The sequence below is a fragment of the Streptopelia decaocto genome (genome assembly GCF_964273445.1).
Source record: "Streptopelia decaocto genome assembly, chromosome: 17".
NCBI classification, from domain to species: domain Eukaryota; kingdom Metazoa; phylum Chordata; class Aves; order Columbiformes; family Columbidae; genus Streptopelia; species Streptopelia decaocto.
In genome coordinates, this window is record NC_138672.1 from 8,376,907 (window position 1) to 8,391,142 (window position 14,236).

The 14,236-nt window shown below is 44.9% G+C and overlaps 1 protein-coding gene across 1 annotated transcript; it reads left to right on the forward strand.

Moving 5' to 3' along the window:
* Positions 1 to 3,338: 3,338 nt before the first annotated feature.
* Positions 3,339 to 13,789, forward strand: GFI1B (growth factor independent 1B transcriptional repressor). The gene is made up of 7 exons (XM_082067595.1): positions 3,339 to 3,498; positions 8,178 to 8,302; positions 9,673 to 9,819; positions 10,220 to 10,482; positions 10,745 to 10,882; positions 11,354 to 11,519; positions 11,955 to 13,789. Exons 2-7 carry the CDS (start codon positions 8,188 to 8,190, stop codon positions 12,131 to 12,133), a joined length of 1,008 nt encoding a protein of 335 aa, XP_081923721.1. The 5' UTR covers positions 3,339 to 3,498; positions 8,178 to 8,187; the 3' UTR covers positions 12,134 to 13,789.
* Positions 13,790 to 14,236: the final 447 nt, after the last annotated feature.

The following is a 14,236-nucleotide window of genomic DNA, read 5'->3' on the forward strand; positions in this document are numbered from 1 at the left end:
CCCGCGGGGTCTCACGTTTCTCATTCTCCAAGGAGGGGCGGTTGGGTGGGGATGTTGGGAAACTGCTGCTCCAGCTCCTCAATGCATATGAATTGTCCTCAGGTGCTGGCAAGAGCCACAGATGTTAAATTTGCAAGGTGTTAAGATAATAAAAGCAGGTTAGAACCCCATCTGAGGAAGCATCGGTTGATTTTCAGCGTTCCTGCTGCACCTGCGGTGGCTCATCCCGCGTCTGGAGGAGATCGAGCTGCGGTTTTAATCTGGTCCTGCCTTGTGCACAGCAATTAGTATTTATTACAGTCTGGACTGAGCAATGCTATTTTTTTTCCTGCTGTGCAGAAGACATGTTTATTAAATCTGCCACAGAAAAGAGTGGAAATTAGGATGAGCTTCAGAAAAGAGCTGCAAACAATTAGTTGTGTTATTTTACTGTGACTTAATTACCGTAACATTCAAATTGACAAAGAGAACATGGATGCTACAGGAGGGGCTTGCTGCTAGCTTTGAAAAGGCAAATGACTGCATTACAACGGGCATGATGTGCTATAATTAACCTGTTTATTATTACTGAGTTATACATTTAATAATCTCTGCTTAGGATGCATTGGAGCGGATAACATGTAGTAAGAACTCATGGCAACACACAAAACTAAGGTGTCCTCAGATGCAAGAGAGCTCCCTGTACATCCCCCACGGCCCGTGTGGGTCCAGGCCAGCACAGGCCCCTGTGAGCCCAGATAAGCCCTGGGCAGCTCTCGGTTCTCTGCTGACCCTGAAACAAAACGAGAGAATGTGGGAAATTACATCAAGAGGAAGAGTATAACATAAGAATGACCACACGGGGTCAGCTCAAAGGTCTTTCTAGCCCAGAGTGAAAGCATCTCTAGCACTCTGCTTTTAATTCAGCTTGTACAAATCACCTTTTGATGGCGATTTCAATGGAGAGGAGAGGTGACAAGTTTGACAGGAGCCATAACAGAAATCTGGGGGAGAGTAAGAACACAACAAGCCAAGGTGATAACGACTGCGCTCCCATCCTGCAACTATTTGCTCCGTAGGAACTCCTGATGTAAAACGAAGGGAGAAGGGACAGGCGAGAGCTGAACCTGACACAGCAGTGTCCCCATCTCTCTTCAGGCATTCAAGTGTAGTGATAATAGTAATAATTAAAAGGGGGTTTCTTCGCCCATTATCTCAGGTATCAGTTTGTATGCAATTACATCTGGGCTTTGCGGGATGATGGCTCCTTGGGGAAGCAGAACAGCTGATACAGATGTTTTATTTGCAACTGCTCTACGCATCCATTGCTGACACTGGGAGACGTAGTCACCTCCTTCTCCAGAGGACTGTGCCTCCGGAGCACCTCTGAAAGCAGCTGCTGAGGTTCTACTGAACATGCTGTTAGACTTTTTTGCACAACTAATTCTGCAGCCATCTGCACTTGATGTCAACGGGAAGCCTCTGCTCAGGGGTGCTGGCAGAAGCTGGCTCCAATGTTTCATAAAATAACATCTCAGTCCTTTCAGCAGCTTGTCATTTTCCTGTTTTGTTTAATTCCTGTAACTGTCTTCATATGAAACCCTGAAGCTGCAATGTACATTTTGGTTTTCTGTTACAGTGCTTGTTTTTGTAGCGGGAAATGTAATCCTTCAAATGCTTGTGTTTAAGAGAATGCAAATCAGCTTGCCAGCACAATGCCTTGGGAACGCTTCTTTCATGCAAAACCCAGCTAGATAAATAAGGAGGGGATGAAGGAAGGGAAAAGGGATTGTTTGCCTCTATAAACAACAAGAATTAATTATGCTCAGTAAATGACAGATAGGTTAAGATCAAAATGTGAATCTTTCTCAATGTGGCTGAAGTCTGCACTCCTGTCTCTGAGTTGCATCAAACCCCATGCACAGCCCAGCCGGTGCCACAGGACAAAGACAAGAGCTGGGACGTGTGGCTGTCCCATAGAGCCACGGCGGGATGCAAAATACCTCTGTCCAAATCTGAAACGTCTCTGGATCACGTCTGTTCCATCCGGGAAACACCGGCCCATCGCCGACCCTGCCACAGGGCAGGAAAACAGGTTATTGTTTCCTGGTGCCCTCACCACCCCGAGCTGCAGTAGGAAAAGGGACCCGAGTCCGAGTTCTGGTTCAATGCAGCCAACTGGAGAAAAGAGCCAAGTGCATTTGAAAGCTCATAGTGAGCAGAAAATATCCATGCTATACAGGCATTTCTCTGATGGTGATGTCCCAGTACTTGGCAGCCAACAGCTGTGTGTACGCTTATATACGTCTTAAATTGTAAACTTGTCACGAGGCGTCTCTGCTGTCCCAGTTCCAGCCACGCACAGTCTGCTCAAGCGCAGGAGGGACAACCGAGGGCATGTAGAGCTCACACCGCTGTGCTTCTGCACAGCCAGGAAGGGTATGAAAATCAGAGAATAGGGAAAATCAAGGAATTACTGCCCCCTGCAACAGCATTTGTGGAGATCAGCTCTTCTTGTTTGTCCCCAGATAGGAAAAGTCACTTCGCCTCGTTCTCCCTCTTCCACCCTGCCCTTGTAGGGGTTTGACAGTCAATTATTTCACATTTGCAACCCCATTTTCAAGCCTTTTTTGAAAGCAAGTGATAGAAGTGCAAATTCTTATTATTGCTCTTCAAGAGGTTTTTGCAAAGATGCTCGTTAATGAGCTTGCTTAATGAGCTTTCTTAAATCTATATTTATATCCTATATACAGCTGTATATAGATAGAGCAGTGCCTAAAATACGTATGGATTGCACACACATATGCCTAGGAAAATGAAGGCTGATTAACACACATCTTTTTCTGTTATTACTGTGCAAGTATTTATTCCTTTTTCCTTGGAAACTGGAGAGATAAAAGATCCATTCTGGAATAAAATAATTTTGTGCATATGCGCTAGATGGTTTTGTTTATGAGACCCAAGTATGTGAGTGTATGCGAGACAGATGGTGTGTCTGTTTGTGAAAGATATGATGCGTGGATGAATGTGTGTAAAAATACAGGTTTCTTAAGAGGTCTTTTTTAAAAAAAAAAAAAAGAAAAGACAAAATAACAAATGTCTGCTTGGTACATTATTTCACTGTGTCATGCTCTTTGTCAATATGACAGAGGAGTGTTCCTGCGGCAGGGAAAGCTGCCCCAGAAAGTGAAGGGCGCTGCCCTTGGGGTTTCGAGCTGGGCATCGTGAATTCTCTTCAAGTTTTAAAAGTCCTGGAAAGTTTTGATAAGCAAATGCTTGCTGGGCTCTGCTTCTCTATTGGCTGCTGCTTCACCGCCAGATTTTGACACAAATAATCTGATTGAAAAATCAGGGAGGGGAACGGGGGCAAGAAAACAGAGAGAGAAAAAAGGAGAAGTATCTATTTCAGCAGACTGCGACTAAGTGAAAAAGTGGAAGAGGAATCCAGAGAGAAGACAACGTCCCGCTTGTCTGGGGAGATTTCAAGGCGAATCCAGTAAAGCAAAGTCCCCCAAACAGGTGATTGATTTATTATTTTAAATGCTCCTCATTTCATTGTTTTTCTTCTCATTTCTCTCGTGTTTTTCTAAGCTTTTTCTTCTTTGCTTGTGTTTGCAAATATGTAACATATTCCACTGCCTAAGCCACTTGTCCTGAGGGTGCCTTTATGGTAATAGTTCACTTAATTCAAATGAGTCAAGCCTTTAAAAATTATACACTGTGTACTTCAGTTCACCTGTGAAAATGGTAATAGCAGGACAAAATATAAAAGATGTGACAATGGTCTCAGGTACCTGCACCCCAACAAGCTCCACGCAGCAGGAATAGTTTCTAGATGTCAACTTTTGTGCTTAAGCATTGAGGAAAGGGCGTATGTTATTTTCCCTTTTAATTGCTCTTTTACGGGGCCAGACCTTTAAATTCAGAAAGCAGCACAACTCTGCTGACATCAGTTAATCTGTGCCAATTTTGCTAGATGATAATCCAGTCTCTCCTGTTGAGTTTTGCTTCAAATCTATCTTTTATTATTTTCCCATGCTTTTTAAGTACAGGCTGACCTAGTGTAACAATTTTTGGTATATGGAATTAGCTATTTACAGATGCTCGTATACCACCACATTGATTCAATACATTAAGCATGAAAGCATCTATATTATACCTTAAGGTGATGTAGAATTTGTCAGGTTGCTCTATATAACTCTATCCATGGAAACCTAAGGCAAAATTTGCTAAAGCCAGTGGCGTTCCCAGCTAAATGAGTTTCCTGAATAACAAATGCTGCGATTATATTCCAAACATTTTTTCTCTATACTACGGATGTACAAGCATTTCCATTCCACTTCTTGGACAACAATTCCAGCAGAATTTGCTGCCTCCACCATCACGTCCGCTTCCCCTGTCTTACCACAACAATTAAAAAGGTTCTGCTCATTTTTCCCCTAACAAAGTTGCATCCGAGTTACTTGCCCCATTTGATATCACAACGGTGGACGTGATCAATATTGTTGTAAAGAACTTGAATTCTTTGTGAATATTCTTTTATATTTAAAGAGTTAGGAGTCCATAAGACCTCTTATTTTATTTGGGCTTAAAAATTTCACACACGGGTTGTGTCCTGTTTTGTGCTTTTTTCCTCAAAAATGTAGTGTTCTGAAAGACAAACTGTTCGTTCTTTTTGGAAGCTTCACCCTTACCAGAAAGAACAGGAAAAAAGCAATATTAAGATTTAAATATAAGTAATGGGAAGGAAATAAGCCTCTTTTAGTCTAAAACTTTCTGCACTCATCAACTTATATGAAGACATATCCCAATCGCAAGTTAAAATTATGTCTCTCTGCTGAGTGTAGAGTGAAAAGGGGTTTCATCTCTACAATTAACCTGGTAAATTTGAAAACAGGATTATGTCATTTTAGAGGAAAACAAAAGCTTAAGAATGGAACTTACTCTGCAAATTGGGTTCCCAATTCAGTGTGGCACAATCCTGCAAGCACCTGTTCCCAAATACGGTGTTTGGTGTTATAAATCCTGTCACTGAAGGAACCAGAGACAACAGCTCCACAATCTACTTCAGTGAGAATACGAATTTGTTCTAAATTGTATCAAAGAGCCCAATGCTGTATTTTTGGGTACCGCGAGCTGCTATGCAGTTAAGTGGGAGTTAGGGCTTCACAGGGAACACAGGATTGAGTGAAATTAGGATTCTGAAGTCAGAAACAACCCCCTAAATATATATACATATATAAGGAAAACAAACAAAAAAGACATAACAAAACAACACCAACTTTTAGTTTGGTTCTCGCACAATCGCCAGCACTTCAGTTTCACATTACAGTGTTACATGTCATTCTCTGCAAAATCACCAGAGAGCATCACTGAGGATAAAGGACCTTTGAGCATAGGAGGGGAAGGTGCAAATGCTGAGTCTCCTTTCAGATGTGACTGGGGAGTTTATAAGTGGTAGCAGAAGCCCTTTGAAGGTACTTCAGATTAGGTACCTAAAATAATGAAGCAGGTATTTTTTCCCTTGGGTCCTTTCACTGTCTTTTCCTCATGGCAGATTACTACAACAGTATTGTACAGCTACATGAATGGCAAACAAATAAGAATGTCAATTCTAGCCAGTTACTGATTTTATATTCTACACAGCACTCGGGTTTTGGGTCTCACTCCTGCCCAGGCAATGAACTCCCTTGTGCACTCGCCAGTCAAGGCAGAAATTGCTGCCACAGGGGCCAGCAAGAACAGACTCCATAGAAATAAAGCTTAACTTTTAGCAAAAGGTTGAAGCAAAATCATGTTGGAAGCTTCAAAGACTTTAAGATGTAATGGGGTCTGTTGTCCACAGCAGTGCTGTCCCTCTGAAATATGGTTAACCATTAGTAGTTTGCTACTGATAATCTTGAGTTTTGAGGGGAGATGATAGTATATTCTCTCTCACAATCTGTGCTTCTTGCTTTCCTCTAACCCCGTTGTGTGAATCACATAGACAGTCCAATGCAGTTGTTAATTAACTCGGCTTTGGGCTCCCAGTTCCTGTTTTCTCTGTAAAATGGGGTGGGGGAAGGTAACTTCCCTTCTGTAACGTTCAGCAGTGCATTAAAGATCATTGTGCTCAGCAAAGGCTCTTATCAGCAGTCAAGATACTAGACCAAATTTGACTTTTACATATGCTGCAGCAAACACATCCCAAAAAATCCCATTGATTCATGCACGTCTACTTTCAACTGCCGTCAGAAAAGAGGGGCTGTACTTTGTGCCTTCAGGTACTTTGCATATTGGTACCGCCGTAAAACACTGCAGGAGTGCTTATGCCACCTGTCACCAGTCCCCTGATGTACCTGGGTAAGTGTCCGGCAATGCCTTGGGGTCCTCGAGCTGGTGGCAGAGAGACTGTTCCAGCCGGCACTGCTGGGCACGGGCTTCACCCACTGCCACAGCCTCATCCTTCACTGTGTAGGAAGCCCAGGGCAATTAACTAGTTAATTCAGGCATCTAAAGATGGTGGTATCAATACCCTCCATTTTGGACACAGTCCTGCCCCACCACATGGGAAAATCCCTTTGGCATGAGTGGAAATTCCATGTATAAAGGGTTTATGGCAGGACTTTAGCTTGGGGTGCGTCTGTATTGCAGAGTTTTGCTCCGTGCACAGATACCCCAACTGGGACTGATTGTGAAGCTGTGAGACCCCCTGAGGGTCTGCTGGGGTGCGAGGGGCACAGGCTGAGCACGTTGCTGGAAGGGTTATCCCCATCGTATCCCCGAGCCGGGGGTATTTCTGTGCACGCAGCCTTTTGCCAGGCAGAGATGCACTGTACCATACTCAGAAAGAACCTCATTAGTAGTTACAGAAGAGTAAATACAGCAACATGCTTCAGCATTGCTTCTCTCAAGGGCATACTCATGGTTCATTCCCAGTACTGTTTTACCCTCTAAAATTAAATCAACAAATCTACTCTTGGCCTCTGTTTCCTCTTATTCATCTCAAGTTACATGCAAATTTCTCGGGAAAATGATGAAGAAAAACAGGTGAGTCATTTCAGGAGAAAAAAAATGGCTAGAGACACCGAGAGTTATCCCTGAAGTCATAGGAGAAACAGTGGAATCCTGGATTTAAAAGCCAGCTATCACTGCATTTCCAAAGGCAGCTGAACTGGTGAGCACCCAGTTCTCACCAACAACCATGGGCTGGGCGATCCACCTCTGCAAATCTGGCCCTCGGACCCTTCAACAAAACACCACTGGGCTATCGGATTGTGTTTATCATATAGGGGAAATGTGGGCACTTCTGAACCCTAAGGAGCAAATCTTTTCCATCCCTGGCTGCTTGGGATTCCAGGAGCCCACACTGCTCTGTCCTGACTTATACAGACATTGCAGGTCGTTCCTAATTAACAAGAGCAAACTTGGATTTGTTAGTTTTTTTAGTAAAAAGTAGGCTACACTTCAGCTGCTCTTGGGGAAAAAAAACTCGAACAATAATACACTTTCCCAGAGAGCCAGGACTCACTGCTGATTTTTCATATGAAATATAGCAAGATTTGCTTTTAGTGCTACTATCCTGAACAATTGCAAGGGAAAATGCAAATACATATGCAAATAACATGCCAGCTGATGTTGCCATACGCAGCATCCAGCCTGTTGTCATTCTGCTTACACAAGAACAGTTACTGGCCATGGGGAGCAAGCACAGGGCGGGCTGGCTTCTGGATAGTAAAGATAACAGATGCATTGCAAGAGAATTTTGTATGATTAAATTTCAGCATTTGATGTTTGTTTCTAACCCGTCGTTTCAACGGTCTGTGATATTTGAGTCAGATCCAAAAGGTAACCTGTCTCACCCAGCACTGCTGCGCTGCCTCTGGTTGACCGTTGTTTGTCAGCCAGAATTACAAAATACTCAAGCTATGGCCAACAAGAATGAAACCCAGCACACATCATGGCTGTGGGGATTTTCCAGTGCATCTCTCCTATTATTAGATGTTGTTTCTGTCATTATTATTTGTGTAGCAATTTCACTCCCTGGTCTTAAACTGGGTGAAGGGACTTTTCAGCTGAACTCCCCATCTCCCAAGTAGAAGGGTTTTAATTCTCATCGCTGCTGCAAACAGAGCTGATGTGCTGGGGAAACAAATGATAAATTACCCCCCAAACCACAGGGTTTTACCTGCTATTTTTCTGTGTTTCTGCCTGGACAGTGAATGGAAAATGCCACGTTCCTTTTTGGTGAAGAGCAAAAAGGCTCACTCCTATCATCAACACCGCTTTGTGGAAGATGACCTGCCTATCCTCACATGGGACCCAGTCCCCTCTCCCTTCACTGGTGAGTCAATCCAGCCATGGGGCTTGTGAGAATACACCCGGGCAAATCAATAATTGAGCAGGATGAGTGAGCTGAAGAGCAACTAAGGGCTTCCACATAGTGATGTCAGTCTGAGGCCAGGCTGGTCCCCCACTTTGTGCCCTCTTTCTCTAGGCCAAATCCACACTGTTCCACTGAAACCAAATTTAGATCCTCCCTTTGTTTCCTGCTGGGGAGATTGGAGATGTAAGATTGTTGTGTAGAGTTGGTCATTTTGGGGAAAGATGGCCAACTTCAGGCAACTAACAATTAGGAAAAGAGCTTGCACTTGGTTGCTGGTCTACAAACTCACAGCTTTGCCACCTCAATCTCCAGCTTGCTCTTTTCATTGTTCTCATTCTCTCTGGACCTACATCTTCTCACCTCAGTGTGTTACCACCTCTTCCTGATAATTTGCAAGGAAGGTCACAGTTAGAGTGAGAAAATGCTAGTGATACCCAAACACTGACTGTGGAAGGAGTCCCAGGTGATATATACTATATTAACATCAACCAACACTGCTTCTGCCTGTTCCCGCTGTCTGCCCTCTGCTCCCGTTCCTGCTCTCCCACAGCCACCCCTGCACTGCCAGGCCAAGGCAATTATCTTAGTCCTTCAGGCATCATTCAAATTTTCTTTATTCAAATCTAGGATCAGCTTACCCTTTGTTCTAGCCCTGGCTGTCAAATTAGAGTCCAACCCTATGATAAGTTTGATTAAAAAGAAAGAAGGTGACATTTTAATTTCAATTCCTGCCACCATCCTATGGCCATTTGTTGTGTCTCTCTCACTTCCAATAAGTGCTGGTTGATGTCTTTAAGGGCTGGGACAAGCATGGAGAAATGGGAGTGTGGGCAGAACGAGACCAGGCTCTGTGGTCACCTTTGCAACTGCGTAAGCAATTACCTCCCCTCTCTGCTTCCTTACTTGGCTGTCCATAAATTCAGGTTAACAATACCAAACTCTCTTAGGACAGGGGTGGGGAGGTTAATAAGTTAGTGATTATTAGTTACCCACACAAATGGAAATGGTTTTAAATAGGGAAGTGATTCTTACAGACATGTGGTCTTCTAGGGTTAATTTTCTCTAACTATGTAGGGTATCAACTGTCCTATCATTTCTTCCTGCCTCCCTCTACCTTGCCTATCTCACCCTGCTTGGAATTCCCCTTTGTCAGCAATGAACAGACCTTGATTGCTGTGCTGATTGCACCTCTCCGCACTTATTCAGAGAATTCAGCATGGGCTCATCTATCTGAGCATGAATTCATACATAAGTATAAACGCCACCTTAATGGACTCTTCTCTTAACAGCTAAATTAAACTAACTGTGACTCCTCTGTGTGATTACAGCCATAGGAGACAAGACACCCGAGAACATCAAGAAACAGGACCTAGAATGTGTGGTTCCAAAACAAGAAAAGGACCCACCCGAACTGAAAGAAGAAAGTGTCCCTATCCAGTACCTGAGCAGGATGCCAGCGGGGCCTTCAGCTCAAGGTCTGCTACCCAAGACCACACTTGCAAAAGATGTTAGGGCTGGGCTGGCTTATGGAGCCCCCACAACTGGGTCCAGATTTTAAGTAAATGGCAGCTCTTATTTTGACAGCATTTTGTCCACATGATAACTTGTTCAACCACAACACAAAGCAGGGCTAGTAGAGGCGGGGGGTAATATTCCCTTAGCATTCCCTCTCCCATAAAATTTCCTCAGATTGAAATCAGTCATAATAGGAATTTTGTAGGGGGATCAGGATTTGAGTCAAAGGAGGAGTTACCAGCTGCAACTCCCAAGGTCAGGCCAGACATTAAATGGGGAAAATGGTACCTGGAGAACCTTTTTACTGGTGACCAGCTGCAGGCAATGACACTCACTTCTCCCTCTCCTTTGCAAACTCAGAGATGGCCATCCCAGGTCTGCAAATCAAAGACTGCACTAACTCGACAAGCACCCCTTCCTTCTACAAAACCGGCTTTTCTTGGGAGGCTTTCCATTTGCCATACAGCTACCGGCAGATGTCTTCCAGCATGCAGTCAGCCCTGCTGGAGCACCCAGTGAGCCTGTACGGAAGCCACCTCCTGCCCAGCACTGAGCCTCCTCTGGATTACAGCATGCATTTCTCCTCGGACATGGAGACCTACCACTGCATGAAGTGCAACAAGGTGTGTGTTGGACGAGAACCTCAGGGGTGGGCTGCAGTGATTTTCATTGCGCATGTCAGCGTTTCACTGGGTTACACCACAGCTCAAAATGGGTACCTACTTGTTCTCCTGATTAGGGGACAAGGGCGCTAGGAATGACACAGTTCACATGGCCCACAAGAGGGAAAAAAAAATCAAATGAAGAGAAGGAATTGAAAACAGAGGTGGAGACATAGCTACCTCATGTCAAGAAAAATAAAATCACTGGCATTTTGTTTTGCAGGTATTCTCCACTCCCCATGGACTGGAGGTCCATGTCCGTAGGTCTCATAGTGGGACCCGGCCCTTTGCTTGTGAAGTATGTGGTAAAACCTTTGGACACGCTGTAAGCCTGGAGCAGCACACCAATATTCACTCCCAGGTGGGTAGCGTGTTTCCAGAAAACCAGCTCTCCAGAGCTCCTGAGTGCTTGAACCTTAGCTGTTGCTTATTCAGTTATCAAGGAAGTGACATTTCCTAGGTTACAAATATGGTGGCTTTCCTGGAGCACGCAACGACAATTATAGGAGCTCTGAAGACCATAAGTCACAGATATTGGTCTCACAAATCTCAGACTGCCCTTCAGAATTCCTTGGGTGGGCAGGGAGAATCATTCTACTGGTTCTTCTGTGCCTCACCTCCTCCTGAAGGGCACAGGAGTTTGGATCACAAGATGCAATTCATTTCCATAAGTAATTCTCCCTGCATTCTCTTTGTACTGCACCTAGCGCATTGGTCCATGAGCTGAGGAGATTTGCTTATCAAATCTACTGTTCTCAAATGCTTAACACTCTTCAAGCTCTGTCACATGTCTTGCAGCCACAGGCACCCCATGATATTCTTTCCCTAACAGGAAAGAAGTTTTGAGTGCAAGATGTGTGGGAAGACATTCAAACGTTCCTCCACCCTTTCCACTCATCTACTGATCCATTCAGACACACGGCCCTATCCCTGCCAATACTGTGGGAAGCGCTTCCACCAGAAGTCAGATATGAAGAAACACACTTACATCCACACTGGTAAGAAACAATATTCCTTAGAAGCAAATGCAAATTAGAGTCCGTCATGTTGATACACGCAGCCCCCAGACAGAGAGAGGCTGGACCAGGGATGTGTCCAGAGGCACTGGAAAGTCATTCTTCCCTGTTTGGTAAGACAGCAGAAGGTCTAAGCATCACTGAGATGCATGTCATCCTCTGTATCACAAGGAGGGGGTTATTGTGATGGTTGTAGCCAGCCCTGGATGCAGACAGGGCATGAACCACCCATCCAGAGAGGCCTGTCTGGCTGCTCTCACCCTCTGGTGCTGGAGCAGAGCAGCATTAGCAGAGCAGCTGGGCTGGCAGCAACCTGATGCCCAAGCATAGGCAGTCAGGTCTGAGTCTGCTAAACAGCATTTCTACCTCCCTTCTCTCATCTCTTAACTGTTTCTTACCATTTTCTCTGCCCTGCAGGGGAGAAGCCCCACAAATGCCAGGTATGCGGCAAAGCCTTCAGCCAGAGCTCCAACCTCATCACCCACAGCCGCAAGCACACCGGCTTCAAGCCCTTCAGCTGTGAGCTCTGTGCCAAGGGCTTCCAGCGCAAGGTGGATCTTCGGAGGCACCGGGAGACCCAACACAGTCTCAAGTGAGGGACAGCCCCAGGTCTCTGCTGGAGCTCCCGCTGCCAGTGCATGCACCAGGGAAGATGACTCCAACTCCTCCATCCAGCGTTGGGCTGCCCACCTCATAAAGCTTCCTATGTTCCTCTGGGCACTCCAGGGCCTTGCACATCCCAGTAGGTGACACAGAAACATGTGGGAGCTCTCACTTTCCAACTAAAATAGGCATCAGCCCAGATATAACATCACCTGCTCAAGTGCAAATCCAGAGGAATTCCTCCAATGTCACTATTACTCTGGATTTACACCCTGTGCAAAATCCGGTTCAGACTTACCAGCAGTGAGGTAGAAACTCCTGGACCAGTGGCAGCAAAAATCTGTTCAGCAAAAACCATGTTCTGCTTTGATAGTTAGGAAGATAAGGCTAGGGCATGCAAATAGATTGCCTTCAGTGAGCTGCGTGCAACCTGAACAGGGCTGCTGCAGAGACTTGCCCAGGTCATAAATTCTGGCAACAGCCACCTAAGTCATTTTCTTTTAGCGGAGCATTTACTGTGATCAAATGACAAGTTAACTGTGTTGTATTTTTAGCTGGGAGTGGGAGGAAAACACTGAGAAAACAGCTCCTATCCCTGATAACAGGGGTCTCTAAATGCATTCCTCATACACGCCACACTGCAAAGATCCCTGGGTTAGCAGCAACCAGGCGAGCTCCAGGAAGAGCTGTGCCACAGAGCTGGGCATAACCTAATAAACCCCACGTCTCAGTGCCATGCGAGAGAGACTGGCTGTTCTTGGAATCCAGGCTAGTATGTCCCACAATATTTCGCTGCATGCTGGACATACCGGTTTAGAGCTGTCCTGGGCAATCCCGTGTCACTGCATGTCAGGAGTGGCCCTTGGATATCAATGTCAAGAGCCAGAGTTCTGCTTTCCAGCCACACTCTTAAAGGAAGAGGTGACCTGGCCTGTACACATTGGCATAATATGCAAGTACCTTACAAATATTATACAAACAGAGCAGTAGCATTTCCTCCTTCCAGGTGTAGGGGTTGAAGCAAAGCACTAGAACAAGTAAAAAGCCAGTTCCCCTCCAAGCTCTGCTGCCTTCTCACTGTACAACCTTCGGCAAGTCACTGCACTGGACTTTTCTGTCTCCACCTCTCATGATGATGTGGAGTCATTCACTCAGGTTTGTAGAGTCCCTTGAGTTCTTAACAGGAAGGACAAAGTATTATTATAGCATTAAAAAAAGACAAGTGCTTTCAGTTAAGCAGGGCATTGCAGCAGCACACAGCCCCCTCCATACCCACATCCCTGAACACGTGGCCTCAGACAATGACACTGGCAGAAAGTAGCCTGGAAACAGGCTCTAGTACAAACCATTTCACTCCAAATGCTTCTGAAGGAAGGCTGTCATAATGGGGGGAAGTCCAAATGGAAAATTCATTTACTGCCAAGAGAAAAAGAGGTCTCTTCCCACCCCCTTTTACACTACCATAAATCCAAAGCCATTCTCCTGACGGAGAACTAGAATGCACTCACCCCTGTTTTATGCTCTGCCTAAGCTGTTAGTCATTAACATGCACTCTGGAAGCTCCAAACAGTGTCTGTACTCCTGGCTTTACTTGTACACTGTAAATATGTATTTATACTTATTCTAATGTATATTTTTATTGCACTACACCAGACAGTAACAATATGTACAGGCCTGCTGGGTTTTATCTGGTAAATCTGTTCCCTCTCAGTAACTGGGCTAACGTAGTTTATTTCATGTTAAAAACATCCGTTTCAAGAAAGGCTCATACGTGGTTCTGGAGATACAGGCAGTGGGGATAGAGGGGAAAAGGAGGAGGGAGAGAGTACAGCATTGCCCCATACAGTTCAAATGGAAATTCACACACAGGACAGGGCTCCTAAACTTAGACATGAAATAATAAATAAAACTCTGAGTCATGCCAGAGCCTGGTCAGGGCAAGGATTCCAGTGGAGATGTTTAACCTGTTGTGACCATGACACCAGGCACACATACGCATGTGTGAACACTCTCACACATGCACAAGTCTTACTCAAGGTAAGGTCATATCAGCTTACCAAAGCTGCTGCCAAAAATGCAAACTGTGTTTGTTATTC